The 23,813-nt window shown below is 40.2% G+C and overlaps 1 protein-coding gene across 3 annotated transcripts in view; it reads left to right on the top strand.

The window, feature by feature from the left end:
- Positions 1-19,825, top strand: part of CRY1 (cryptochrome circadian regulator 1) — a 45,610-nt gene extending 25,785 nt beyond the window's left edge. For all 3 annotated transcript variants that reach the window (XM_065679565.1, XM_065679558.1, XM_065679551.1), the window contains exons 2-14: positions 3,118-3,226; positions 4,763-4,905; positions 6,300-6,484; positions 8,531-8,619; positions 9,204-9,344; positions 9,440-9,751; positions 13,056-13,207; positions 13,314-13,516; positions 14,292-14,393; positions 15,602-15,697; positions 16,885-16,956; positions 17,057-17,164; positions 19,161-19,825. In XM_065679565.1, the coding sequence (XP_065535637.1) occupies positions 6,367-6,484; positions 8,531-8,619; positions 9,204-9,344; positions 9,440-9,751; positions 13,056-13,207; positions 13,314-13,516; positions 14,292-14,393; positions 15,602-15,697; positions 16,885-16,956; positions 17,057-17,160 (1,389 nt within the window). In that variant the 5' untranslated portion in view covers positions 3,118-3,226; positions 4,763-4,905; positions 6,300-6,366 and the 3' untranslated portion in view covers positions 17,161-17,164; positions 19,161-19,825. The remainder of the gene's footprint in view (positions 1-3,117; positions 3,227-4,762; positions 4,906-6,299; positions 6,485-8,530; positions 8,620-9,203; positions 9,345-9,439; positions 9,752-13,055; positions 13,208-13,313; positions 13,517-14,291; positions 14,394-15,601; positions 15,698-16,884; positions 16,957-17,056; positions 17,165-19,160) is intronic.
- The last annotated feature ends 3,988 nt before the right edge of the window (positions 19,826-23,813 follow it).

The following is a 23,813-nucleotide window of genomic DNA, read 5'->3' as shown; positions in this document are numbered from 1 at the left end:
CCAGGTGTAGGACCTTGCACTTATCATGGTTAAACTTCATGAGGTTGGCATCAGCCCACCTCACAAGCGTGTCAAGGTCCCTCTGGATGGCATCCCTTCCCTCCAGCGTATCAACCGAACCACACAGCTTGGTGTCATCAGCAAACTTGCTGAGGGCTCACTCAATCCCACTGTCCATGTCAGCAAGGAAGATGTTGAACAAGACCGGTCCCAACACCGATCCCTGAGGGACACCACTCGTTACTGGTCTCCAGACGGACATTGTGCCATTGACCACAACTCTTTGTGTGCGGCCATCCAGCCAGTTCTTTATCCACCGAGTGGTCCATCCATCAAATTGATGTCTCTCCAATTTAGAGACAAGGATGTTGTGTGGGACAGTGTCAAACGCTTTGCACAAGCCCAGGTAGATGACATCAACTGCTTTACCCTTGTCCATCAGTTCTGTAGCCCCATCATAGAAGGCCGCCAAATTGGTCAGGCAGGATTTCCCCCTAGTGAAGCCATGCTGGCTGTCACCAAGCGCCTTGTTGTTTTTCATGTGCCTTAGCATGCTGTCCAGGAGAATGTGCTCCATGATTTTGCCAGGCACAGAGGTGAGACTGACTGGTCTGTAATTCCCCGGGTAAGTTTTCATTATAATGATTTGTGAAGTTTGTGAATGCATATGCTTCTTGAAAAACGAAAGATAAAATGAATCTGTACTTTTCAGAGTTCAACTGGAACTGACTTTGACCTGGGAACATGGGGCCCAAGTTCTTTCTGATAGAAGCATATGCAATTCTCATCTGATTCTTAAAATGACTCCTGTGTGGCTTCTAACTAAATGAGTATGCAGAAGTTTTTTACTTTTCATGCTTCATATTCACACTGCCCTGGAGTTTTTTCAAAACAAAATTTAACTTAGCCGAGTGAGAGGATTAGGTGGTTTTGGTTTGTTATGGTTATAAAATGTATGAGCCTAGTTGCCAACCAAGAAGCTGTTGTATTCTTGTACTCTGGCTTCCTCTCAGACTTGCTTGCAGTTACCCTCTCAGATCAAGTCAGCCACATGTATGTTAATAGGTTTACAAGAGTCATATATGCTGTATCCCTCTTAGAAGGTATAGCGTTTTCATTGTAACTAGCTATTTTTTAGGATTCACTCTTCAAACCAAGGTGTTGCATGATCTCCTGATATCAGGAAACCTGTTTGGTCAGTCTTTGCAATGCTGTGGCCACTGGCAATGGTGCAGCCTGCCCTTCACTGGTAGCTCCCTACTGTTCCACCCAGGCTGTAAGTGCAGTGTCTCCCGGGCCCTATGGCACTCCCGGGCTCCCAGCGTTGTTCTTGGGCGGTTGCTCCTGTGATGTTATCCTTGTGGCCTGGCGTCTGCACACAGTGTTGTTACAGCAGGCACTCTCAGGAATAATGGCCTGCAGTGTGGGAATCTTCTCTCTCTTCGCCCTCTCCCTTTGGGTGTAGCTTTTGGTTTATGGCAGGGGAATCCAATAATGTGCGTGCACAGAGGTTAATGACCAGCAGGCTCTGACTCAGTTGCTGCCCTGATGAGCAGCATGAACTTTGGTGAGTGCCTGCAGCATTTTAAGTTAGAATAGCTGATGAGGTTTGAGTAGCTCCTGGTGAAAAATAACATTATTGCTACTAAGGAAAAATATTGTGGAGGAGCCACTTGTTACACTGGAGAGGAGTCCAGGGCAGGGCACTCATCTGGGGACCCCCAGCATCTCTCTCTCTGACTGGCCTCAAGGTAACGTTTTCATTTCTCCTCTCCTTCCTCTTGTTTTCATTTCTTCCCTTAACAACTTTTACCATAGTAATTATTTTTAGTTACTGTACCCACTAATAAATATTCACACTTGTGAACCTGCCTCAACATCCTTTGTGCAAATACCTGTTTCTCTTGAAGGCTTGCAGATTCGCAGGACCCCATCTTCCTTCTCCTTCTTCTTCCCCTTCCCCCCCCCCCCCCCCCCCATTTGCTGCTTTGCTCGTTAAATAATTTGGGTGAGGTTACAGCTGAGATGCATGAAACTGTTTGTTCTATGGAGGGCTATTTTTATAAATGAAGGCCGAAGTGATAGTTTATATTATTAAAAACGGCATACCAGAGGACATTTAGTAGCAGTATGCCAAGAGCTGATTGTTTGGTTTCTGTTTGTGCTTGGTGGTAGTGTTTGTTTTGTTTTGTTTTTTTCCTGTGGTGTGCTTCAGAGTGACAAGATACTTCTAGTTTTAGTTAAGACTTGAGTATGCATTGTGGTTTAACCCCAGCTGGCAACTAAGCACGACACAGCTGTTTGCTCACTTCCCCAGTGGCAGGATGGTAAAAAGAATCGGAAGATAAAAGCAAGAAAACTTGTGTATTGAGTTAAAGGCAGCTTAATACATAAAGTAAAAGCCACATGTATTGAAGCAAATCAAAGCAAGGAATTCATTCACGACTTCCCATTGACAGGCAGGTGTTCAGCCACCTCCAGGAAAGCAGTGCTCTGTAACACGAACAGTTACTTGGGAAGACAAATGCCATCACTCCAAACATCCCTTTCCTTATTCTTCTGCCAGCTTTATATGCTGAGCACAGTGCCATATGGCATGGAATATCCCTTGGGTCAGTTGGGTCAGCTGTTCCCTCTGTGTCCCTTCCCAACTTCTTGTGCACCTCCAGCCTGCTCACTGGTGGGGGATGGTGAGGAGCAGGAAAGGCCTTGATCTGTGTAAGCATTGCTCAGTGGTAACTAAAACACTTCTGTATTGTCAACACTGTTTCCAGCACAAATCCAAACCATAGTCCTCTACCACCTACTGTGAAGAAAATGGACTCTATCCTTGCCAAAACCAGTATGTTTTAGTCCATTCCAGAGTTGAACAGTGTTAAGCTGAAAACTTAAGTGGCAGTTTGGTTTTCCAAATTGTGCTGTTGAATAATTATATGGCATTGAACTACTGTAAGCTAAGTGTGATTATGATGTGAACATGCATGAGTCACCAAAATACGTACCAAATACTGATGGTTTCGTGCCCTTTGTTGAGTTGTTCCTCTTTGTTCCCTTTTTCTATTGTAAGATTGTCTGGTTTGTGTCAGAAAATAAATGCTTCTTTACTGTTCCTTGCAGATTCCTGCTTCAGTGTCTTGAGGATCTTGATGCCAATCTACGGAAACTGAACTCACGTTTGTTTGTTATTCGTGGACAGCCAGCAGATGTTTTCCCCAGACTTTTCAAGGTAGATGCCACCTTGCAGTTGTTTCTAACCATAAATATGACTAATTTAAACTAGGAATATTTCTTGTACTATATACTTCAGTGCAAGTTGTTATCAATACAAATACTTAACTGTCCTTGCAGTTTCCCTTTAAGGTTGTTTTTGTTAGATTTGGGATTTTCTCCTCATGTGCATATCACCAATTTAATTAATTGAGTTGCTCTTTGACTTTACACTTTCTTGGTTTCTTTTCTTCCAGTAATGGAACAGATTTCTAATGGTTTGGTAAGTGTAGGTACTGTGTCCCTACTTCTAAGTGCCTAGCTCATGCTGATGTGACCCGGGTGTATTCACATCACGTAACACTTGTCTCGGAATTCCTTGGCTCCCCTGGGGACATGGCTCTGGCTCTTGGACATGTTTTTTATGGTTTTACATTATGATATGAAAAATAAATTATACATGGAGGTGTGGGAGGTCGCTTGAGGACTCGGGGCCTGATTGGTTTGTCTTGGCAGACTTAATGATGGAAGGAGCCAAACCTTTCAAAGTGCAAGCAGTCTTTGGAATTGCCTGTTGTCAGGATTGTACCTGGGCTTCACCTAGGAGAGAGCTAGAGTTAGAAGTGAAAGAGCATACTAGGTGAAGAGCGTAGAGTGCCCCTTGTCTCTTTGTTGTAAATCCAGGTCTCTGAAATAGTCTGTCTGGTATATTTAAATCAACCGATTAAGATTCTGAGGGATTAGAAGGGTATTTTTGAGTTAGATTGGCAGGATGGCTTTCTAGGATCTTTCTGTGCATACTTCACCTTTCCAATTTACTGCCTCTGCAGAAGCTTTAGCCATTAGTTGATCACTTTCTTAGCTTCTTTTTCCCCACCTGTTATTGTTGGCCTTGGTAACAGCATCTGTGACATAGAGGATATTAGGCTTCAAGGTGTCCTCTTTTTAGGAGACAGAGTTGTTCTTTTTTTTTTTTTTTTTTTTGCTATTATTTATTTTAAATGGAGAATTTGAAGATTGCCTGTTCTGGTGGGTGAGGGGTAGGGGTTTGGAACAGGGAAGGAAATCTGTGTGATGTTTGGTTGCAGGGGAGCAGCTATCTTGCCTCACCACCCCCATCTTATGTTCTGCTATTAAAGTTGACAGACATATGTGAAAAACTTCTGCAGAGCAAAATACTGCTGCTGATCAATGGACAGAAAACAGCCTCTGTCATCTTTCCCTTTTGCTGTGCCTCTTAAGGTACATAAATCCCATAGTTAGAGCAGCCGAGTTTTCACAATGTTGAGGTTGTTCCATTATGATGTGCGCCCACAGTAATGGGACAGATAAAGGCTTTTTTTATGCCTGATTGCTCCTTGGATGCCAAAAGGCTAGACTTTATTTTTGTGAGTCTGGATGTCTAATGTAATTTGGGCCTTTGTGTATCTCTGACAACTGTCCACAGGTACTAACTGGTGTTCCATCTTGTCCCTGTCCTTCTTGTTTTCGTTCATCTCACCTTCCATCAAGCAGCTGAGTTGCTGAAGGACCAGATTTTTGTTTTGTGTTGCAGGAATGGAATATTGCAAAACTTTCTATTGAATATGATTCTGAACCATTTGGGAAGGAAAGAGATGCAGCGATCAAGAAGCTGGCTAGTGAAGCTGGAGTGGAGGTCATTGTTCGAATTTCCCATACATTATATGACTTAGACAAGTAAGTTACCATTATCTCTGATTTTAAAAGGAAAATATGAATTTTATGTAGTATTTGGTTAGATATTGTGTGCTACTTTCTATGGGGAACGCTTCATAGTTAGGAAGACTACAAATTTGTTCTATGTTTCTCTTTTATCCGTCCCTCTGTCTGTCTGTCCATCCATCCATCCAAATTTTATTACATACTGAGTAGGTCTTTGCAACTCCAAAAAAGAGACATAACTGTATCTGAAATACAATTTTGGTTTGGGGTTCTTCTGAAAATAATGATCATATTAATTATCTGTCTTTTATAATGAAGTTACTCAAACATCCCTGTAACTTCTCCCAAATAAGATTGCTGCTTGGTTGTTTTGTCAGATTGTTCTGTCCTTATTTCACTTGCTGTAAACCGTTAGTAGAAAGTCCTTTATTTTTCAAGAACTACTTCCTACCAGTTATGTATCCAGTAAGTAATCGGGGATTGTTGGATATCTCTGCATCTCCTTACTTAATATCTTGTTTATATTTTTCAATAGACCTATTTAAATGGATTAGTATTAGCTTCCTATTATAGAAACATAATCCACAAACTATTTGAAAGCATGACTTGGCTTCTCTTAATATTGAGTAACTTATTGTGGTAGATGCCCGTTTTATTCTGTTACAAGACAATGTATAAGAAGCAGCTAGATGTATTGGAGGAAAGGGAGTTATTTACTATTTTGAAACAAATACCTGGGTTTTTTTTAGTCATAAATTGAAAATTCCTTTTCTTCTCTCCCTGCCCAAGGACAATTGGATCAAATGAACAGTTGGATCCATCTGCCATTTTAGCAAATTATTTCTTTGAACTTTTCCTGTTTCTGGGATGTTAGATATACTTGAGATGACAATGCAAAATATGGAAGCTCTGTGTTTTTACAACAGTTGCGTATAAAACTAAACCTTAATTGTTCCCTATATTGAGAGTTGTAATACCGACTACTGTTAATACTAGATCAGAACAATAAGTACTTTTTTATGCAAATAGTAGTGTTGTACGTGACTTGGATGTATCTTTGGGTAGCTGTGATCTCTCATCTGCTTTGCTGATCTGCATTTTATTTTGCCTTGAGCTGTCTATATTCATTACTTACTTCTGAGGGACCTTCCTAAACTCTGGGAATGAGAATAACTTACTTCCTTATGAACGGTTAATTTATGTGTCTCCCTAGTGGGTAAAAAAGGATGATAAAAGTCCACAGTCTGGATTATCATGTATATCTGCAATTTTATATAACATGCTACAGGCAGGTAAGAAGATATTTCTCTGTGTGTATATTTTATATATATATGTATATATATAAAAAGTTCTGTACTACTGTCTGACATACTACTTTTTTATTTTTCCTCTCTTTTTTGCCAATTCAGAATAATAGAATTAAATGGAGGACAGCCTCCTCTTACTTACAAGCGATTCCAGACCCTAATTAGTAGAATGGAACCACTGGAGATGCCAGTAGAGACTATAACCCCAGAAGTAATGGAAAAATGTACTACTCCAGTTTCAGATGACCATGATGAGAAATACGGTGTCCCATCACTTGAAGAGCTAGGTATGTTCTAAAATTGCTTTGACATTTTGAAACAAGTAAGATGTAATCTACTACTAAAAGCGCAATACTTAAAATAAGCACAAGAGATTCTGCATATGGTTAATAGTTAAACTGATACCAGTTATGGCATACAAAAGGAACAAAAACCAATAATCAACTCTGAATTTTAGTCATTTTCTTTTAAATGGAAGGTCAGAAGAAACTACACTAAGTACTGTTTGACTTTGTATAATACAGCGTAGCCATTTTTCCATGGTACCAAATAATCATTAAGCTACTAATAGTCTTTGATACTTCATTTTGTACTAAATGCATTTGGTATCTTTGTGCTTCGGGTCATTAATCTGTCATTTTACAAATTAATTTTAAAAAACCATTTTGTCTTGCAATGCCAAAAAAAAGAGAAAAAGATCATAATAAGGCAAATAACGGTTTTTGAGACTTCTTGGCAGGGGGAGGATGGGAAGTCTTACGTTTCTCTAAATTTAAGAGAAATAGGAACCAATTATCCTGTGAATCCCCCTCCTTCTCTTTCTTGTTCTTGCCCACCTGGAAATAGAAACAAATGTGGCACGACCTCCAAATTGCTAACAAAGGGGTCTGGATAGATTTTAGCTGATCTCTAGTTGCTCTGTCTAGTCTGTTTGACCTCTCATAAAACAGACCTTTTTTTTTAAAGCTATTTTAAGAAAATATCTCGCTAGAGAGTGGTTAAACTATAGGCAGATGTGTCATCTAATGCACTTGGTGAACAATCCTGGGGGAGGTGTGGGGGTGTGGAAGAAATCCTGTACCTTCTTTTTATCTTTCTTTTGCAGCTCAAGTATGTGTTTATCATCAATCTGACAATAATCCTTATGTGTTATTTAAGTTAAGGTCCATGAAACGTATGATTTTTCTGAAGATACCACTCATGCTTTCAATTTGGTGGAAGAAGATTTTAGACATCCTGTAAATTACAATAGCAATTGTTGATTCTTAGTAGGAATTTAAACCAAAAGAAAAAAAGTTTTTTTGGGGATAGCTGCAGAGCTGAGAACTTGAAAAAAGTTTGAAAAATGATAGGAAGGTCACTTTTTGCAAAAATAACAAAAAAAACTTAGAAAGTGGAACTGAAGTAAAACCATTCAGCATGTAAAACTTGTGAGTTAATGTAAAAGTAAAAATCGGATTTTGCTGCAAAAATTGTATGTGGTGTTGAGTGGGCTTTGATCAGACTTAGAATAGAATCGTAGAATAGATAGAGTTGGAAAGGACCTTAAGATCATCCAGTTCCAACCCCTCTGCCATGGGCAGGGACACCACACACTAACCCATGTCTCCCAAGGCTCTGTCCAGCCTGGCCTTAAACACTGCCAGCGGTGGAGCATTCACAGCTTCTTTGGGCAGCCTTTTCCAGTGCCTCACCACCCTCACAGTAAAAAGATTTCCTTAGATCTAACCTAAACTTCCCCTGTTAAAGTTTGAACCCGTTACCCCTCGTCCTGTCATTACAGTCCCTAATGAAGAGTCCCTCCCCAGCATCCTTATAGGCCCCCTTCAGGTACTGGAAGGCTGCTATGAGGTCTCCACGCAGCCTTCTCTTCTCCAGGCTGAACAGCCCCAACTTCCTTAGCCTGTCTTCATACGGGAGGTGCTCCAGTCCCCTGATCATCCTCGTGGCCCTCCTCTGGACTTGTTCCAACAGTTCCATGTCCTTTTTGTGTTGAGGACACCACAACTGCACACAATACTCCAAGTGAGGTCCCACAAGAGCAGAGTAGAGGGGCAGGATCACCTGCTGGTCATGCTCCTTTTGATGCAGCCCAGGATACAGTTGGCTTTCTGGGCTGCAAGCACACACTGGAGCTGGCTCATGTTCAGTTTCTCGCTGACCAACACCACCAACTCCTCCTCTGCCCAACCTGTAGCTTGGTTGCATACTGTTTTAGAACTTTGCCACGTGTCCAGCTTAGGGTTGGTCTTGAGGTACAGTAAGATGTACTGGGTTTTTTGAGCTACAGTATAAGCAACCAAGGAATTTTCTTGTTTCAACTTGCTTTTCAGGTTTTGACACAGATGGTCTGCCTTCTGCAGTATGGCCAGGGGGAGAGACAGAGGCTCTCACACGATTGGAAAGACATTTAGAACGAAAGGTATGTTGCAAATCTTTGAAAGTGCGACATATCTGGGAAACATTGCTACTTTTTAGAAAAGAGGAGTTCAGCAAGTTGCTTTAGAAGAAAATCAAACCCAAACTTGAACTCAAGCCCTCAATATAATTACATAAATCGAGGTGCTGTTTCTCAGTTTTAAAAGCTGGTAGCATGCTGTCTTTAATTTGAACTTTAGAGGAAATCTACTGTACAATTTTTCACTCAGAAATGTAATTATTTGTTCTTGGGAGGTAATTTTACTTGGACATCCTTTTTATAACTTTGAAGGGGAATTTTTCTGAAAGCTAACAGATTGCTAGTTATCTAGGTTTCCTCTGTATTTAAAAGAAAAGGATAGGTAGTTCTGGAAGAAGAGATAAATTGCCTTCTAGAGAATCTGCTGGTTCAAAAGGAACACCTAGATAGTAGGTAAGATGATCATTTGTCCAGTGCCTGGGGTCAGTTACAAACAGTGAGAAATTTCCCCCTTTATAAGTTGGTACCTAGCCTGTAGTTTGATACTGCTATGTGGTTTTTGTTCTGTGTTTGTTTTCATATGTGTTGTTTTGGGGTTTTTTTTAAAGGCTTGGGTAGCAAACTTTGAAAGACCACGAATGAATGCGAATTCCCTCCTGGCAAGCCCTACAGGGCTTAGCCCCTACCTCCGCTTTGGCTGTTTGTCCTGTCGCCTCTTTTATTTCAAGTTAACGGATCTGTACAAAAAGGTATGATTTCTGCATGGTCAGCTACACAATCTTGGATGCCATGGTTTTTCCCTGCTTCTCCTAATGACATGTTTTCCTTTAATGATGATCTTTAGGTAAAAAAGAACAGTTCCCCTCCCCTCTCCCTCTATGGCCAGCTGTTATGGCGTGAATTTTTCTACACAGCGGCGACTAACAATCCACGGTTTGATAAAATGGAGGGGAATCCTATCTGTGTTCAAATCCCATGGGATAAGAATCCTGAGGCTTTGGCCAAATGGGCAGAAGGCAGAACAGGTTTTCCTTGGATTGATGCGATTATGACACAGCTTCGTCAAGAAGGTTGGATTCACCATTTAGCCCGGCATGCCGTAGCGTGCTTTTTAACTCGAGGTGATCTCTGGATTAGCTGGGAAGAAGGGATGAAGGTATTGTTTCTTATTCTTGAATTTCTTAAAGTACTTACAGAAGTTGCAGATACTCATTCTATAATTGTTGTCACTGTGTGCTGTAAGTTGAATTTTAAACCTTAAACTGTGGCCAAAATTTAATCGGTTCTGATCAACAGACAAAACTTCACAGCACCACTGATTTAATGCCGCCTTTCACTGGAATATTACAGTGTTTCTTGCAGTCAAAATAGGTCTGCAGTTCTTTTAAATTTGAGATTTCTTCCTAAATCTTATCAAATAAACATGGGTTATTCTTGTAACTGAAATTTCTTTCTAGTCATATTGTGTGAACGATTCCTGTTCACATCTTGCATCTGCTTCCCTGTGAAGGGAGAGCACCACAGGAATTAAAGGGGGAAGACTAAATGCTTGAGAATGTCTTTTCAGCAATTTCTGTCCCTTTGTCCAAAGTTAGAAGTGTGAGTATGTGCAACATGATGTGGCTGGAGTTTCGGTGCAGTTAATTTCTTTCAAGTATCCAAAAGATGCTAAAGTTCAAATTACAGATGTCAGTCTTTCGAAGAAAAGAATGGAATAATGTAGTCTCAGCCTTTGAATCAGTTTTATATTTTTAGAAGGGTAGCACATCTTGTACTAAGCAATGATAATCAACTAGGAATAGTTTTTTATGTTTGAAATCTAAAGAAGAGTTTATTTGCCGTCAGGATTGTGACCTCGTCTATATGTATAATCTTAGGAAATTTCAACTTTCTTCACAAATTAGTTGTAAGCCAAAATCTTTAATTAAAAAAACCAAACCAACTGTCTTGGTTGCGCAACACCATAAGCTGCTTTAGGAATTTTCCTTCTGCAGTTCATCGATAAAGACTTCAAAGATGCACATACACAGGTAATGCAGCCAAACAACAAAGCTCTATATTACAGAAAAACACTTAATTTGTGCTTACTTTTGAAATAATAGATAAATGGAGGGCTCAGACTTGTGCACTGAATCATGTTTAATTCATATGTCCATAGCTAGCAAGAGTTAATCTGGCCTTCCCCGGTGATGTTGTTTTCAAAGTCTTATTGCATGGCAGCATCTAGTGGAGCAGTTGTGTGTTAACACTTAATCTTCATCTGAAGATCTTGTTACATTATGAGTCACTTTCTATTTAAAAAAATTTTAAAAGTGTTTTAAGATAAATCTTGTTAAAAAAAAACACAAACACACCCCCCCCAAACCCCCCACATTGTTTTTTTTTCTTTTTTTTTTCCAAGCAGTTGCATCTGTTTAGACAGAGATGCTTTTCTAACACTTATTCAGTGCATACTGTAGACTGAATGCCTTATTGAATATATGTTGAGAGAGTTATCCTTGTTTGATGGGATTACCTTAATTAGACTTTATTTTGGAATACTATTAGTTGAAGGTGGGTGGCAGTAGTAAGGTGTTAAATTTTAGTGGCATAGTGTGAAAAAGATGATTGTTTCTTTGGAACATTTGGAGATGATACAAGTTTGAAGGGAATATAAGAACTTGCAAAAAATATGTATTAAATAAGTATCTGTTTTGAAAACTACTCATCAGTGCACTGTTTTTATAAAAGGTACTTGAATGTTCTCATAAGAAGTACTTGAATATTCTTCAAAGAATAAAGCTTCTCTTTATTTCTTGTGAGCCTGAGCTGCTGGTGATCTGACTAAGCAGACTAACTTCTTTTATACAAGTTAGTAATGTCTGTGTTAATAATTAAAATACAATTGGTGCTGGAAACTTGAATGTTTCACAGCTATTGAGCTCCAGATTTAAAGTAAAACCCCCATAAATCTTCAACAGCCTCATAGGCTATTTTTAATATAATGAGAGTAGCAATTACCAGAGAAGATCAGAGGACTGTGCTGCCATTCAGCGAGACCTGGACAGGCTACAGAGTTGGGCGGGGAGAAACTTGATGAAATTTAACAAGGGCAAGTGTAGAGTCTTGCATCTGGGGAAGAACAACCCCATGTACCAGTACAGGTTGGGGGGTGACCTGCTGGAAAGTAGTGAAGGGGAAAGGGACCTGGGGGTCCTGGTGGACAGGAGGATGACCATGAGCCAGCAATGTGCTCTTGTGGCCAAGAAGGCAAATGGCATCTTAGGGTGCATTAGAAAGGGAGTGGTTAGTAGGTCAAGAGAGGTTCTCCTCCCCCTCTACTCAGCCTTGGTGAGGCCGCATCTGGAATATTGTGTCCAGTTCTGGGCCCCTCAATTCAAGAAGGACAGGGAATTGCTTGAAGGAGTCCAGCGCAGAGCCACAAAGATGATTAAGGGAGTGGAACATCTCCCTTATGAGGAGAGGCTGAGGGAGCTGGGTCTCTTTAGCTTGGAGAAGAGGAGACTGAGGGGTGACCTCATCAATGTTTACAAATATGTGAAGGGTAGGTGTCAGGATGATGGAGCTAGGCTTTTTTCAGTGATATCCAGTGATAGGACAAGGGGCAATGGGTGTAAACTGGAGCATAGGAAGTTCCACGTTAACATCAGGAAGAACTTCTTTACTGTAAGAGTGACAGAGCACTGGAACAGGTTGCCCAGGGGGGTTGTGGAGTCTCCTACACTGGAGATATTCAAGGCCCGCCTGGACAAGTTCCTGTGTGATGTACTGTAGGTTACCCTGCTCTTGCAGGGGGGTTGGACTAGATGATCTTTTTAGGTCCCTTCCAACCCTTGGGATTCTGTGATTCTGTGAGAAGATCTTTTTGTTGTTGTCTTCAGACCAGAGTTCATTGTCTGTCCCACCATTCTACAGCATGTTTGGTGGTTCATATGCCCCCTTTAATCTATGTGGGTAACCTCAGAACTGTCATTTACTAGATTAACTATTGGCCTTCAAGAATACAGCTTCTAAATGTTTGTGCCAACCAGAAACTCTTGAATTCTACTGTTCGGACTCCTTGTATAGTGAAAGGTGCTGCACAGGCTGAGGTATTCAGACTGACAATCTGAGTTTGAAATGTGCTTTGTGTGTTCACTGTTTTCTGGAAGTTTGCAAAGCTTACTCTGTTTCAATGTTATGAAGCAGCTCTTCTGAAAGCAACAAATGCCACTTGCAAGCAGTCATGCTCCAGCCATCCTTTGGGGATTTAATTTTATAAGGCTGTGTTAATGCAAGAATGTGTAACTTTTTTTGGTTGTACCTTTGACATGTTTACTAAGAGCCAAGGCAGTCATATTTTCTTCTTGAGTCTGGCATTTAGGTATTGAGCATTCCATGAGTATTGCCAGGTAAGAAAGAGTATAGGTTTCTCAAAGCTGTGCCATGTTCAGGCTAACTTGTTGCTCTTATTTCTTAAGGTCTTTGAAGAGCTCCTACTTGATGCAGATTGGAGTGTGAATGCTGGAAGCTGGATGTGGCTGTCCTGTAGTTCCTTCTTTCAGCAGTTTTTTCATTGCTACTGTCCTGTGGGTTTTGGCAGAAGAACTGACCCAAATGGGGATTATATCAGGTAACTCACAACCAGAAAGTGCAGCGATTTGTGAATGTCAGTTTGAATCTAAACTGACAAGTGGCCTTATACTTAAAATGACCCTTTTTATTATTATCATTTTAAGACGTTATTTGCCAGTACTTAGAGGTTTCCCTGCAAAATACATCTATGATCCCTGGAATGCCCCAGAAAGCATCCAGAAGGCTGCAAAGTGTATTATAGGAGTCAATTATCCCAAACCAATGGTAAATCATGCAGAAGCAAGCCGTCTGAATATTGAGAGGATGAAACAAATCTACCAGCAGCTTTCACGATACAGAGGACTGGGTATGGCTGTACGATATTTGCTTTATTTATTTGAAAACTTCTCTCACCTTCTATCAGTTGTTTTGTCCCCTACCAATAGTAATTGGGTATGAGCTCAGTGTGGTGACCAGGGTTGTGTGTCATATAAATGAAAATATTAAGATGTAATAAAGGGAAGGGAAGAAAGAGCGAGGGGAGTGCCTCTTTCCAAGTCTTTCCCAGAATTTTTTGTTCTGTGGGCTTTTGGAAATTCTTAGGTTAAACTGGGTCTTCTGTGCATCCTGATATTCTTGGACAGACAGGTTTTAGTACCAGTGATTAGAGAATTAGTGTGGTTGATAATGTCAACCAAACTGTATTTGCATTTGCAAGCACTGTTGCTCAAATAGAGACAAATGTAACCGCTGGTAGCATTCTTCTTAGTTAGGAAAGACTATCCTCTTTGCTCTGAGAGGTAAAGCTTGCTCAGGAAGGTGTAAGCAGGCAGTATGTTCAGGTATTGGATATTGAATCAAGATGCATTGCACTTCAACACAACATAACAAATATGTGTAACTAATGAATATTGGAAAAGTTACGTGGAATGTTATGTAGAAAATGCCTATTAAGTAATTTTGAGCTAAAATTACTTGGTGAGATCCCAGAAATGGACAAGATGAATGTTCTCCTGTTATAAAGGTAAACCACTCAGGGTGAGGGTGGAGAACTGGCTATCATTAGAAAAAAACATGCTGCACTTCATCTTTTCTTTTTTCTAGTCTGTCCTCACGGTTGTATGTTTTATTTCATTGTGTAGGTCTTCTTGCAACAGTGCCTTCTAATCCAAATGGAAATGGAAATGGTGGCCTCATGGGCTATTCACCAGGAGAAAGCATTTCTGGTTGTAGCAATGCAGGAGGTCAGTCAAATTCTTTTAATACAAAGAATTATTGGAACTGAACAGCACAAACTTTTTTTTCATGTCCTTGGCATTATGTATTGTAGGAAAGAACTGAACTGTATTCACAAGACAGTTCTCAGTGTAAGTCACAAACAGTTTTAGATTTATTCACTGAGTTTGGTAGTATTTATGTATGGATGAAATCTATACATAAATACAATAATACATGAATACAATCTTTAGATTTTTTTTTTATTTCAAACATGTAAGATTTTTTAATGTTTTCTTCCCCCTGAAGCTACTTATAAACATGTATCAAACACTTTGATTTCAAAAGCATTTGAATGTGATTTTCTTCTAGAAGTCTATAAGCATTCTGGTACTTGTATTAAGGAGCAATTAATGAGTTTTCAACTCAGAACTGTTAATTCGTAAAATTTTCTAAGCATCAGGTTGTTTTCTGGAATTTAGTTCTACCATAATATAGTAGAATATGGTGGACAGTGTCTGAAAAAACTGAATATAGAATCTATCATCCAGTTCTGATGAAAATTAGACAGTTATTGTGCTTACTGTAACGTACAAAGACTGGCACTAGCTAGTTACTAATTAAAAAGTAAAACAGTATTAACATTGTATAAATCCATGGTGCATCAACATCTTGAATACTAGGTACACCTTGGACTTCTTATAAAGGGATACAGCAGAGCTGGAAATTTACTGGGTTTGGCTTTATGTTCTTCTTAGGCTTCAGTGAAGGTTAGAAGCAGATTGCAGAGAAAGATGGACCTTGTTCTCAGCCAGTAGAGTTCCTCTGAAAGAGCTGAAGTCTAGGCTCCTTAAAGCTGGGTTCTTGAGCTTTAATTTCGTAAGTCAGAGATTTAAAAGACAGGAAAGGCTTTGTTTAAAAAAAATAGTGTTTAATAAATTATGTGCACTCTTTTCTTGAAATATACTTAAATGTGTACATGTGTTTTCACTTTTCACATTAGAAATGTATCCGTTTTCTAGGAGGTTACTGTGTATTCATTTGAACTTGCAAGTGTGAATTTGGAAAGATGAAAGCATTAGAGCTTTGGACCTGTTCTGAGGTGGTTTGTGGCCGGGGGGGAAAAAGCCACAATCATAGTCTACTTCTTGAAGAACAGAAAAAAATCTCCAACATTTTTAATTTTGGAACTGGAATTGTATTTTCTGTTATGTTTAAGTCTTCACTGTCTCTCCAGGAGCTCAGCTGGGAACTGGTGATGGTCACACAGTTGTTCAGCCATGTGCTCTGGGGGAGTCTCATACAGCAGGAGCAAGTGGAATTCAGCAGCAAGGTACTATGGCATTGCCTGTCTGTAGAGGACCTTCAAATCCTTGCAACTGTGGAAAACCAGACAAAACATCAAAATAACGTGGATAGATTTTTTTTTTTTTTGTGACAGCTGCTGTCTACAACTTCGAACTGGCCTTATTTCTGTTCTTGAAACATAAAAATAATTTGTTAGAGTGAACTTGCTTGTCTTGTCACTTTTATCTCTGAAATGCTCATATAGAACAGGATTTGTATGTTTTGATTTAGAGGGATCACAAGTGTGACTAAACAAAAATTAACATTCTAAATTAGGTTATTCTAAATGAAAGATATTGAAAGAAAGAAGTCCAGTTTGTGTATCTGATAGCAAAAATTTGCATGCTACCTTTTAGCTGATTTCTCTGCCACTCTTCCCATATATGATCAATTTTTACAGTTTTCTGTGGGTATTCTCATATTATGGGGGCAAATTTTTGTTACTTATCTATACAGAAACTTAACCTGTGATTTGTGATAAATCAAAGTTGCAGTCAAGTTTAGCACAAGTGTTTTTCTTTGTGGACTTAGCAGAGATTGTGTTTACTGATCATGAAAGATTGCAATCAGTGTTTTATTTAAGCATCCAGAACATCACCAGAACACCACAACTGTTCAGAATAAGAAACTTTGCAACTGCTTTTGCTAATTTGCACTGTTCATGCAGAGTGATTGGTGTCAAGGTTGCCAGCAGATAGTTTGTGAACCAGAAAATAGTTTGCATTTTCCTTTAAATTACTTATATATGTTTTTTTTTTTCCTTCACAGATTAGTTATGCTAAGGATTCACTAGCATTGCTATAACAGAATAGCAAAAAGGATGAGGAGACTTGGAAGAGAAAAAAATGTTAAAATTGATAACAAATTAGAGTTATTTGGATATGTACATATTCTCCTTGTTGCAAAATTAATGCATAAATATGTAGGCACTTAATATTGTTTACTGTGTGTATATAAGCGCCTATATATTTAACTGCTCTAGACTCTCATGAAGCTTTTTTTTTTTAATCATAAGAACTCTTCTGCATTCAGGATGTTTTCTAGCAGGATTTTTCTTGCTGATGAAAAATAAATAAATTGGCTCCTTTTTGTTGTTGTAAAGAATGTAATTGTCCACTTGCTTGCAGTTCTAAATTTGATTTATTATAATAAATATGTACTGTATCTGAACAGGTTACTGTCAAGCAAGTAGTATCTTACATTATGCTCATGGAGACAATCAGCAATCACACTTATTGCAAGCAGGTAATTTAAAGAACAACAAAAAAAAAAAAAAACAACACTTTTCCTTAATATATAAAGGTGCAACAGAGTCTTAATATAAATACTGGTTTTAAATTATCAGGAAGAACGGCCCTTGGTACTGGCATTAGTGCAGGGAAACGCCCAAATCCAGAAGAAGAAACTCAGAGCGTTGGACCAAAAGTCCAGCGACAGAGCACAAATTAAACTGGTAAGATCTGAGACACCTTAAAGTTATCCTGATAATGAGTAAATTCATGTACAGATTTTGTCTATACGAATATTCATATCACTGCAATGCAAAGAATCCCAAATTATTGCTGTAAATATTTCAGTTCCAGATACTGTACAAACAAGCAGTACACAATCCTGGCTCTAGAGAGTTTACAAAGTATGCGGTAGGAAGTAATTATAAAACTAGAACTAGGCCAGTGATTATGAGACACAGATTGAGGTGTTAATGAAAGGGAAATGGATAAACTATGGCTTCACATTCATTAGCAGAGCTACTTGCTGCTTCTGCATCTCACCTGAAGCTCTGCCAGCCTGGCTGTGTGAATGTGTGGTAACCTGAAATCGGGAGACTAATTACAACTAAAGGCTCAGGGACTGGATTAGAGTTTCAGACATACAAGTGGACTAAGCAGAACACGTGTTAGAGAGACAGACTGCAGAAAACCTGCAAAATGGTGGTGTAGTCACTGCATGGAAAGATGTAGGGACAAGGAAGATATGAAGACTTGAGCATTTGTCATTTATCTGTAACCTAAGCAGGATGCTTAGATTGCCAAAGATTGTCCAGAGCAGCTGTGGTGGAAAGTTCTTGGGTTTGGAGAAGGAGACACTGCTAAATAGATCTATGTGAACAGGTGTGAAAACATGTAGGAAGAAGCAGTAGATTGGAAGAGGGAAGGACTTTGGTAGGTGAGAAATCATCAACATAGAGAAGATAAGTGGATTTTGTGTTTTGGATATGTTACTTATGAACAGAATAGAGAAAAGAGAAGGCCAAAGGTGCTATACTCTTTCCCCCATTGAGCTTGATTTAAGAGGAATAAGGAAGATGACCTGAAAGATAAGTTAGAGTAATTACTTAGGAGGAAAGCCAAAGAATGGAGGGCTATCTGAAACAAGAGGGGACAAAATTTCAAGACTAGGAGTAGCGTGACTGTGTAGATTAAGGGTGATTGAGATGTAATTCTGCCCGTGTTTTATGAAGGGGCATAAATTAAGAGTTGATCATTATGGAGTTTGAAGAATAACAGAAAACAGGTGAGATAATAGCACATGGAGGGTCTTTGGTGGAATTGGAAGGTAGGGATTCCATACAGCAAGTATAGAAGCTGCATTCAGCATCTGTAGAGCTAAAAAGAGAAATTCTATCTACTTCGTTTGGATTTGGTAGCAAGATCTATGTCTATTTTTGCTTGTTATGTGGTGTCAGCACTTTGACAAAGTTATTGTGGTGATTATGAACAATTGTGTTGTACTGATTTGGTTCAGTGAAGAGCCACAGCATTGTTTCCGTGATACCTGTCACTTGAAGTGAGCTGAGATCTGCTATTTTCTCACATACTGGAAGCACTGTAAACTGCGCTTCTGTGTTCTCAAACTGATTTCTGGTACTTGGATGGGCCTGAGCGGAACCTAGTTCCAAAAGAGTCCGTGTTTCAGTAGCCATCTTATCAGTAGTATGTGTAGATTCATTCAGCATCCATGTTTTGTATTGCAGAATTCCTTAGGTGCTCGTGTCTATAGAAGAAGTGCCTGCAGAGCGAACGTCTGGTTCCTGTCTAAGCTCTTTTTCAATTGAGAGACAGGTTGGAGGGGTTTCTAGTTTGGCAGAGAAGGCTGACTTTGTTAGGGGTGTTCAAAGCATGCTGTGAAAGCATGGTAGTCAAATACAAGTATCAGCCAAGAACATACCCAAAACCACTGCTGGTGAAAGGATGTGTGCCTTCTGAATAGCACTGAAGTATAGAGGATATTGGGTTTCTCTTTTCTTCCTTTCTTTTTTTTCCCCTCTTCCCCTTTCAGCCTCTAAGGAGTAAGAAATAAGAATTGAGTATTTGGGCCAATACAAATGGGGATAGGGCTTCCTGCACTGAGAAGGGGGGAAAGAGTATTGGTCCCTTGAATTATTTCTGCCTTCTTCAAAGACTTACGACAAACTGTTTAAGAGTAATTTTTCTCTTTTTTCCTTGCAGCATTACTGGAAGAGACCATACCACTCAAAGAACACACAGAACAAAATTCCTGCTACTCTGTATTGGAACTAAAGTGTTGTGAGAGTACATGTACTAAAATGGCATAGTTTTTCATAAATTATTTTCAATTGTTCTCAGTTGTTGTAAACAAGTCCAATTTTTGGAATGTGTTATTTCTAACTGGCATTTCTATGGTTTTTAACTTTTTAATGACTTTCACAAAGGACAATTGAGTTTTGTATATAAAGTATTTGGTGAAGAATTTGCTAACTTAATGTAAATATAAGCATTCATGATTAGCGATAGACCCATCAATATATTTTTGATAATCTTTCATGTATATGGTAGTAGGGAAAAGCTGTAGTGATGTTCTGTAACATGGATGGACATAGAAGGTTTTGAAGTTTTTAAATTGTTCTTATTTTTAGACTCCAGAGCTTGACCTCTGTATGATCAGCTTCATATTTTCATAACATAAGTGCTTAGGACTGTGTTTAATCAAAATCAGGAGAGTTGTAACCTTTATTAATCACATCTGTATATAAGTCATATGCCTACTTTTTGTCGAGTTGTAAAATTTTCATGTGTATGTCCAGTCCTTGTATTTCCCAGTTGCCTTGTTCAGTAATGACAGACCTTGTTAATAAAAGAAAATTATATCTGTAGATACATATGTCTTTTGTGTACTCTGTTGCTTCAGTACATGTCACCAAACAAAACTGGTTCAAGAAAGAAGGAAAATGTAAATTTTTAGACTTAAGCTGGAAGCCACAATCAGTGAACTTCAAGTTTGGTGATACTGAAGGAAAGCACTATCCAAATTATTCAGGTTTGCATGTGTGTGTTCTTACCACTAAATGTTTTCCACCAGGGTATTAAGAGTTTCTTCAAAATGTAGTTCAGTTTGGTTTGGGTATTTTTTAACTATAACTGCAGTTTGGTTGATAGCTGCACCTAATTTGCTGCTCTTCGAGGATGTTGATGTCTAAAAACGTATCAATCAGGTTTGCTCTCTATTCAGTCAATACTGTTTCAAATAGAAATGTCTTCTTAGGCTGTTAAGATCTGTGAAGCAGCAGAGCAGTCTGAATTACTAAATCTTACATATAACTAGGTCAGGTACCTGCTTGAGTGAGTGCACAAATTGTTTCTCATGTGGGGGGGAGTTAATTATCTTGTTCTTAGTATCACATGGGTGACTTCCAGTCATGGGGCACTTCTGTGCTTTAGTTTAAAATTCAGACCAGATTTATGGGTTGACAAGATATGCAGCACAGTATTTGCTGCAGAATGAACTGCCATGATTCTGCCTGTTCCTAGATTTTAGATGATAATACTTATGTAAGTGTCTCTCTATAGTGATCTGGATACAATAGCAAAATCAAAAGTACTAAGAAAATACAGGCATGCTTATTGTCTTGAGGCAGGGGATCTTTGGCTTATCTTGAAGAAAGAAAATATCTCAACAGTGACAGTGGAAAAGCAGATGCTAAGTATTTTCCACAGATCAGTCCAAGTAGAATGGAGAGGTTTCCTAGGAACATACATAATCAGTAGAATAAACAATTCTGTTCATTTAAGTAGTCTGGAAAAAAAAAACCAACCCAGCCCAACCTTTATAGGCTTACACTGTCTTAGGAAGTATTTTATTCTGTCGAAATAAGATCATACTGGATTTTTTCTGCTGACTTGTATTAAGAAGAAACCATACCATCTATATTCAGTATTCCACCAGCTTTCCTGAATGAATAGGCTGTGAAACTCCCACAGAGAAGCTTCATCAAGGTAAGAACATGTGCTTTCCCCCAACTACTCTGAAAGCTCAATAGATGAAAGAAGAAGTTTCCCAAGGAGTTAATTTCTATGGTAAATTAATTCCCCACTCCTTAAATGCTAAAAAGAGGATTTCTTTTCTTGGTGTAGGCAAGCCCTTAGATTAGCAAAGGAAAATCTGTGATGGAGGTGCTGTTTCTCGTATGTGCTAGCTTGAATGAGCTCTGGTGTCAGGGCTGTGGTGGAACAGTCTTTAAGTAGGTTAGTGTGGGAGGGGGGAGAAGTTGCCTTCTGAGCAGCAGTAGCTTCATAAAAGCCCCTTGCTTCATATTCTTCCCTCCTACTAATCCTTGCTGTGGCCGTAAAAATAACAACAGGCTGAGGCTTTGGCTACGCAGGAAAGTTGACCAAATCTATTGTAATGTGGAGGTTTTCTTCCCCTGCCCCCACTACCCCTTGTGATTCTCAAGTTGGACATGTGTTATAAACCCAGTATGGATAAGGGCCAGGATATTGTTTCTTGTTTGACCACTCCTCCAGCAACACAGCTTGAAGTATTCCTCAAGAAATCTCTGTTCCCAAGGGATTTAGCTAGCCTTTCCCTCAGCTTCTAGGAAATGCAGAGAGGAGTGTTGTAGACTGACTGATGGGTTTTGGAAACGAAGCCCCAGGAAAATGTATTCTGGAAACATGCAGGGACCAAGTATTTGGTATTCCTGATGGAAAAAAATAGCTTTCAAATGTCTTTAAGCCTTTGGAAACTGTTTCCAAAGGAACTTGTGTGGTCTGTCTTATGCTGGTGCTACCTGCTTAGAGAGGTTTCTGAAAGGAGGGGAAGGAGTTAAATTGAGAGCAAACCTGCAAAGGCCCTCGACTGATCTGGAATGAGAAGTACCTGTCAGTTAGAAATCAGAAACTACCTTTATGCTGGTCTTAGCAACATAGTTGGCTAGTTTCTGTTGAAGAAAAGTGACATTTACATTAAGCTTCCTGTAGCTTACCAGTTCTGTCTGTACTTGGCAGGAGCATGGGGCAATAGTGAGCTGCAATACATGTCTTTCCCACTTCCCTACCTTGTCAGGAAAAGGCAGTTTGCAAACAAAGCTGGGTGCCCTCGTTGTTCCCATCGGTGATGGTTTGAAGCCTGGCTTCCCACCATGGCAGAGCTTGCTGCGGCTACCCACAAATCCCTGGAGAGCTGTATCACAGGAGGTCTTTGCTGTGAGGGCCAAAGACTGAGCATTGGAATAGGTTGCCCATGGAGGTGGTGGAGTCTACTGGAGATAATCAAGAGCCATATGGACACAGTCCTGAGCATTGTGCTTTCGGTGAAAGTGGACTAGAAGAACATCAGTGATTCCATGATCACTGTATTTACAGGTATTTTTGGCTACCGAAAGTGATGCTCAGTGGTAAAAACATCAAGACTTTTACAGGGCGTTTGGTATGTTTGAAGCAAAACTGTTGTTGCCTGTTCATGAAGCTCCGTGAGCTTTATTACTTTAAAATTAGACGTTAAAGCCGGAGCAGCTCCGTCACTGGTTTGAGATGGAAGGTAAAGAATACATCCCTTGGGCACGTTATACCTGCGTGCGCCGGGAGCTAACAGCGGCTTGGGGCGCGGTGTGTTTCCCATCCCCGCCCCGACCCAGCCCTTCGCTCCGCCGCTGTTTCTCGCGGGGGCTGTAGGTGGCGCTGTGGGTGCTCGGAGCGCTGCGGTGCGGGCGGTGGTTGCAGCCTGCCCTGTCCCCGGCAGGGGCTCCCCACCGCCTCGGGTAGCAGCGGCCACCATGGGGCTCGCGGGGGGAGCGTCTGAGGAGCCTACATATGGGGGCTGAGAGGGAGAACTTCGGGTTTGAGAGGGGAAAAAACCGGCTCAGTCAGCCAAGGCGTTCTGCTAGCAGCTGGGGAAGGGGGAATCTGTAGAGCTAACAGAATTGCTGTATAGGTCTAGTAAGAGTTACCCCGTGTTTCCAAATCGGAAACCACATCTCTTCCATTACTCTGAAAGTGTGCTTGCCTGCTTAAACCGAAGGAGGGCTCCAGCTGGTCCAGAGGAGGGCCACATAGCTGGTTGGGGGGCTGGAGCACCTCTGCTATGGAGACAGCGTGAGAGAGTTGAGCTGGTTCAGCCCGGAGAAGAGAAGGGCTGTGTGGAGACCTTAGAGCAGCTTCCAGTGCCTAAAGGGGCTGACAAGAAACCTGGAGAGGGGCTTTTTGTAAGAGCGTGTAGTGACAGGACAAAGAATGGTTTTAAACTGACAGAGGGTAGATTTAGATTAGCTGTTAGGAAGAAGTTCTTCACTATGAGGGTGGTGAGGCGCTGGCACAGGTTGCCCAGGGAAGCTGTGGCTGCCCCATCCCTGGCAGTGTTCAAGGCCAGGCTGGATGGGGCTTGAAGCAACCTGGTCTAGTGGAAGGTGTCCCTGCCTGTGGCAGGGGGTTGGAACTGGGTGAGCTTTAAGGTCCCTTCCAACCCAAACCAGTCTGGGATTATATCTTTTTATCTTTTATCTTTTTAAATATGCTCTGCCTAAAGATTACTTAAAAACTAGGCTTGAAAATGAAGTCAAGCTTTTACCTTGCTGACACATTCGCTGGGCTGTCTCTGTCCCTTGGGGACCCATGACCAGAACACGGAGCCAGGATGCCTAAGATTCTGATTCTTGTTTCTGCCCTAGTACCACCTAAGAGGCCTCAGGTATGTCTTTGCCCATTCCTGAGGCCTTCATGCACAAACTCTTGACAGTAGCCATGTAGTTCTGCTTTGTTTTAGATTAGATTAGATTAGATTAGATTAGATTAGATTAGATTAGAAGGAGGATGGAGAGAGACAACCTCCTCCATTGCTTGTGCTCTTTATTTCCAATAGAGAAGTGT

This window comes from Lathamus discolor, chromosome 1, assembly GCF_037157495.1.
Source record: "Lathamus discolor isolate bLatDis1 chromosome 1, bLatDis1.hap1, whole genome shotgun sequence".
Classification (NCBI taxonomy): domain Eukaryota; kingdom Metazoa; phylum Chordata; class Aves; order Psittaciformes; family Psittacidae; genus Lathamus; species Lathamus discolor.
The sequence above is the reverse complement of the archived record's forward strand: the minus strand, read 5'-3'. Positions and strand labels throughout refer to the sequence as shown.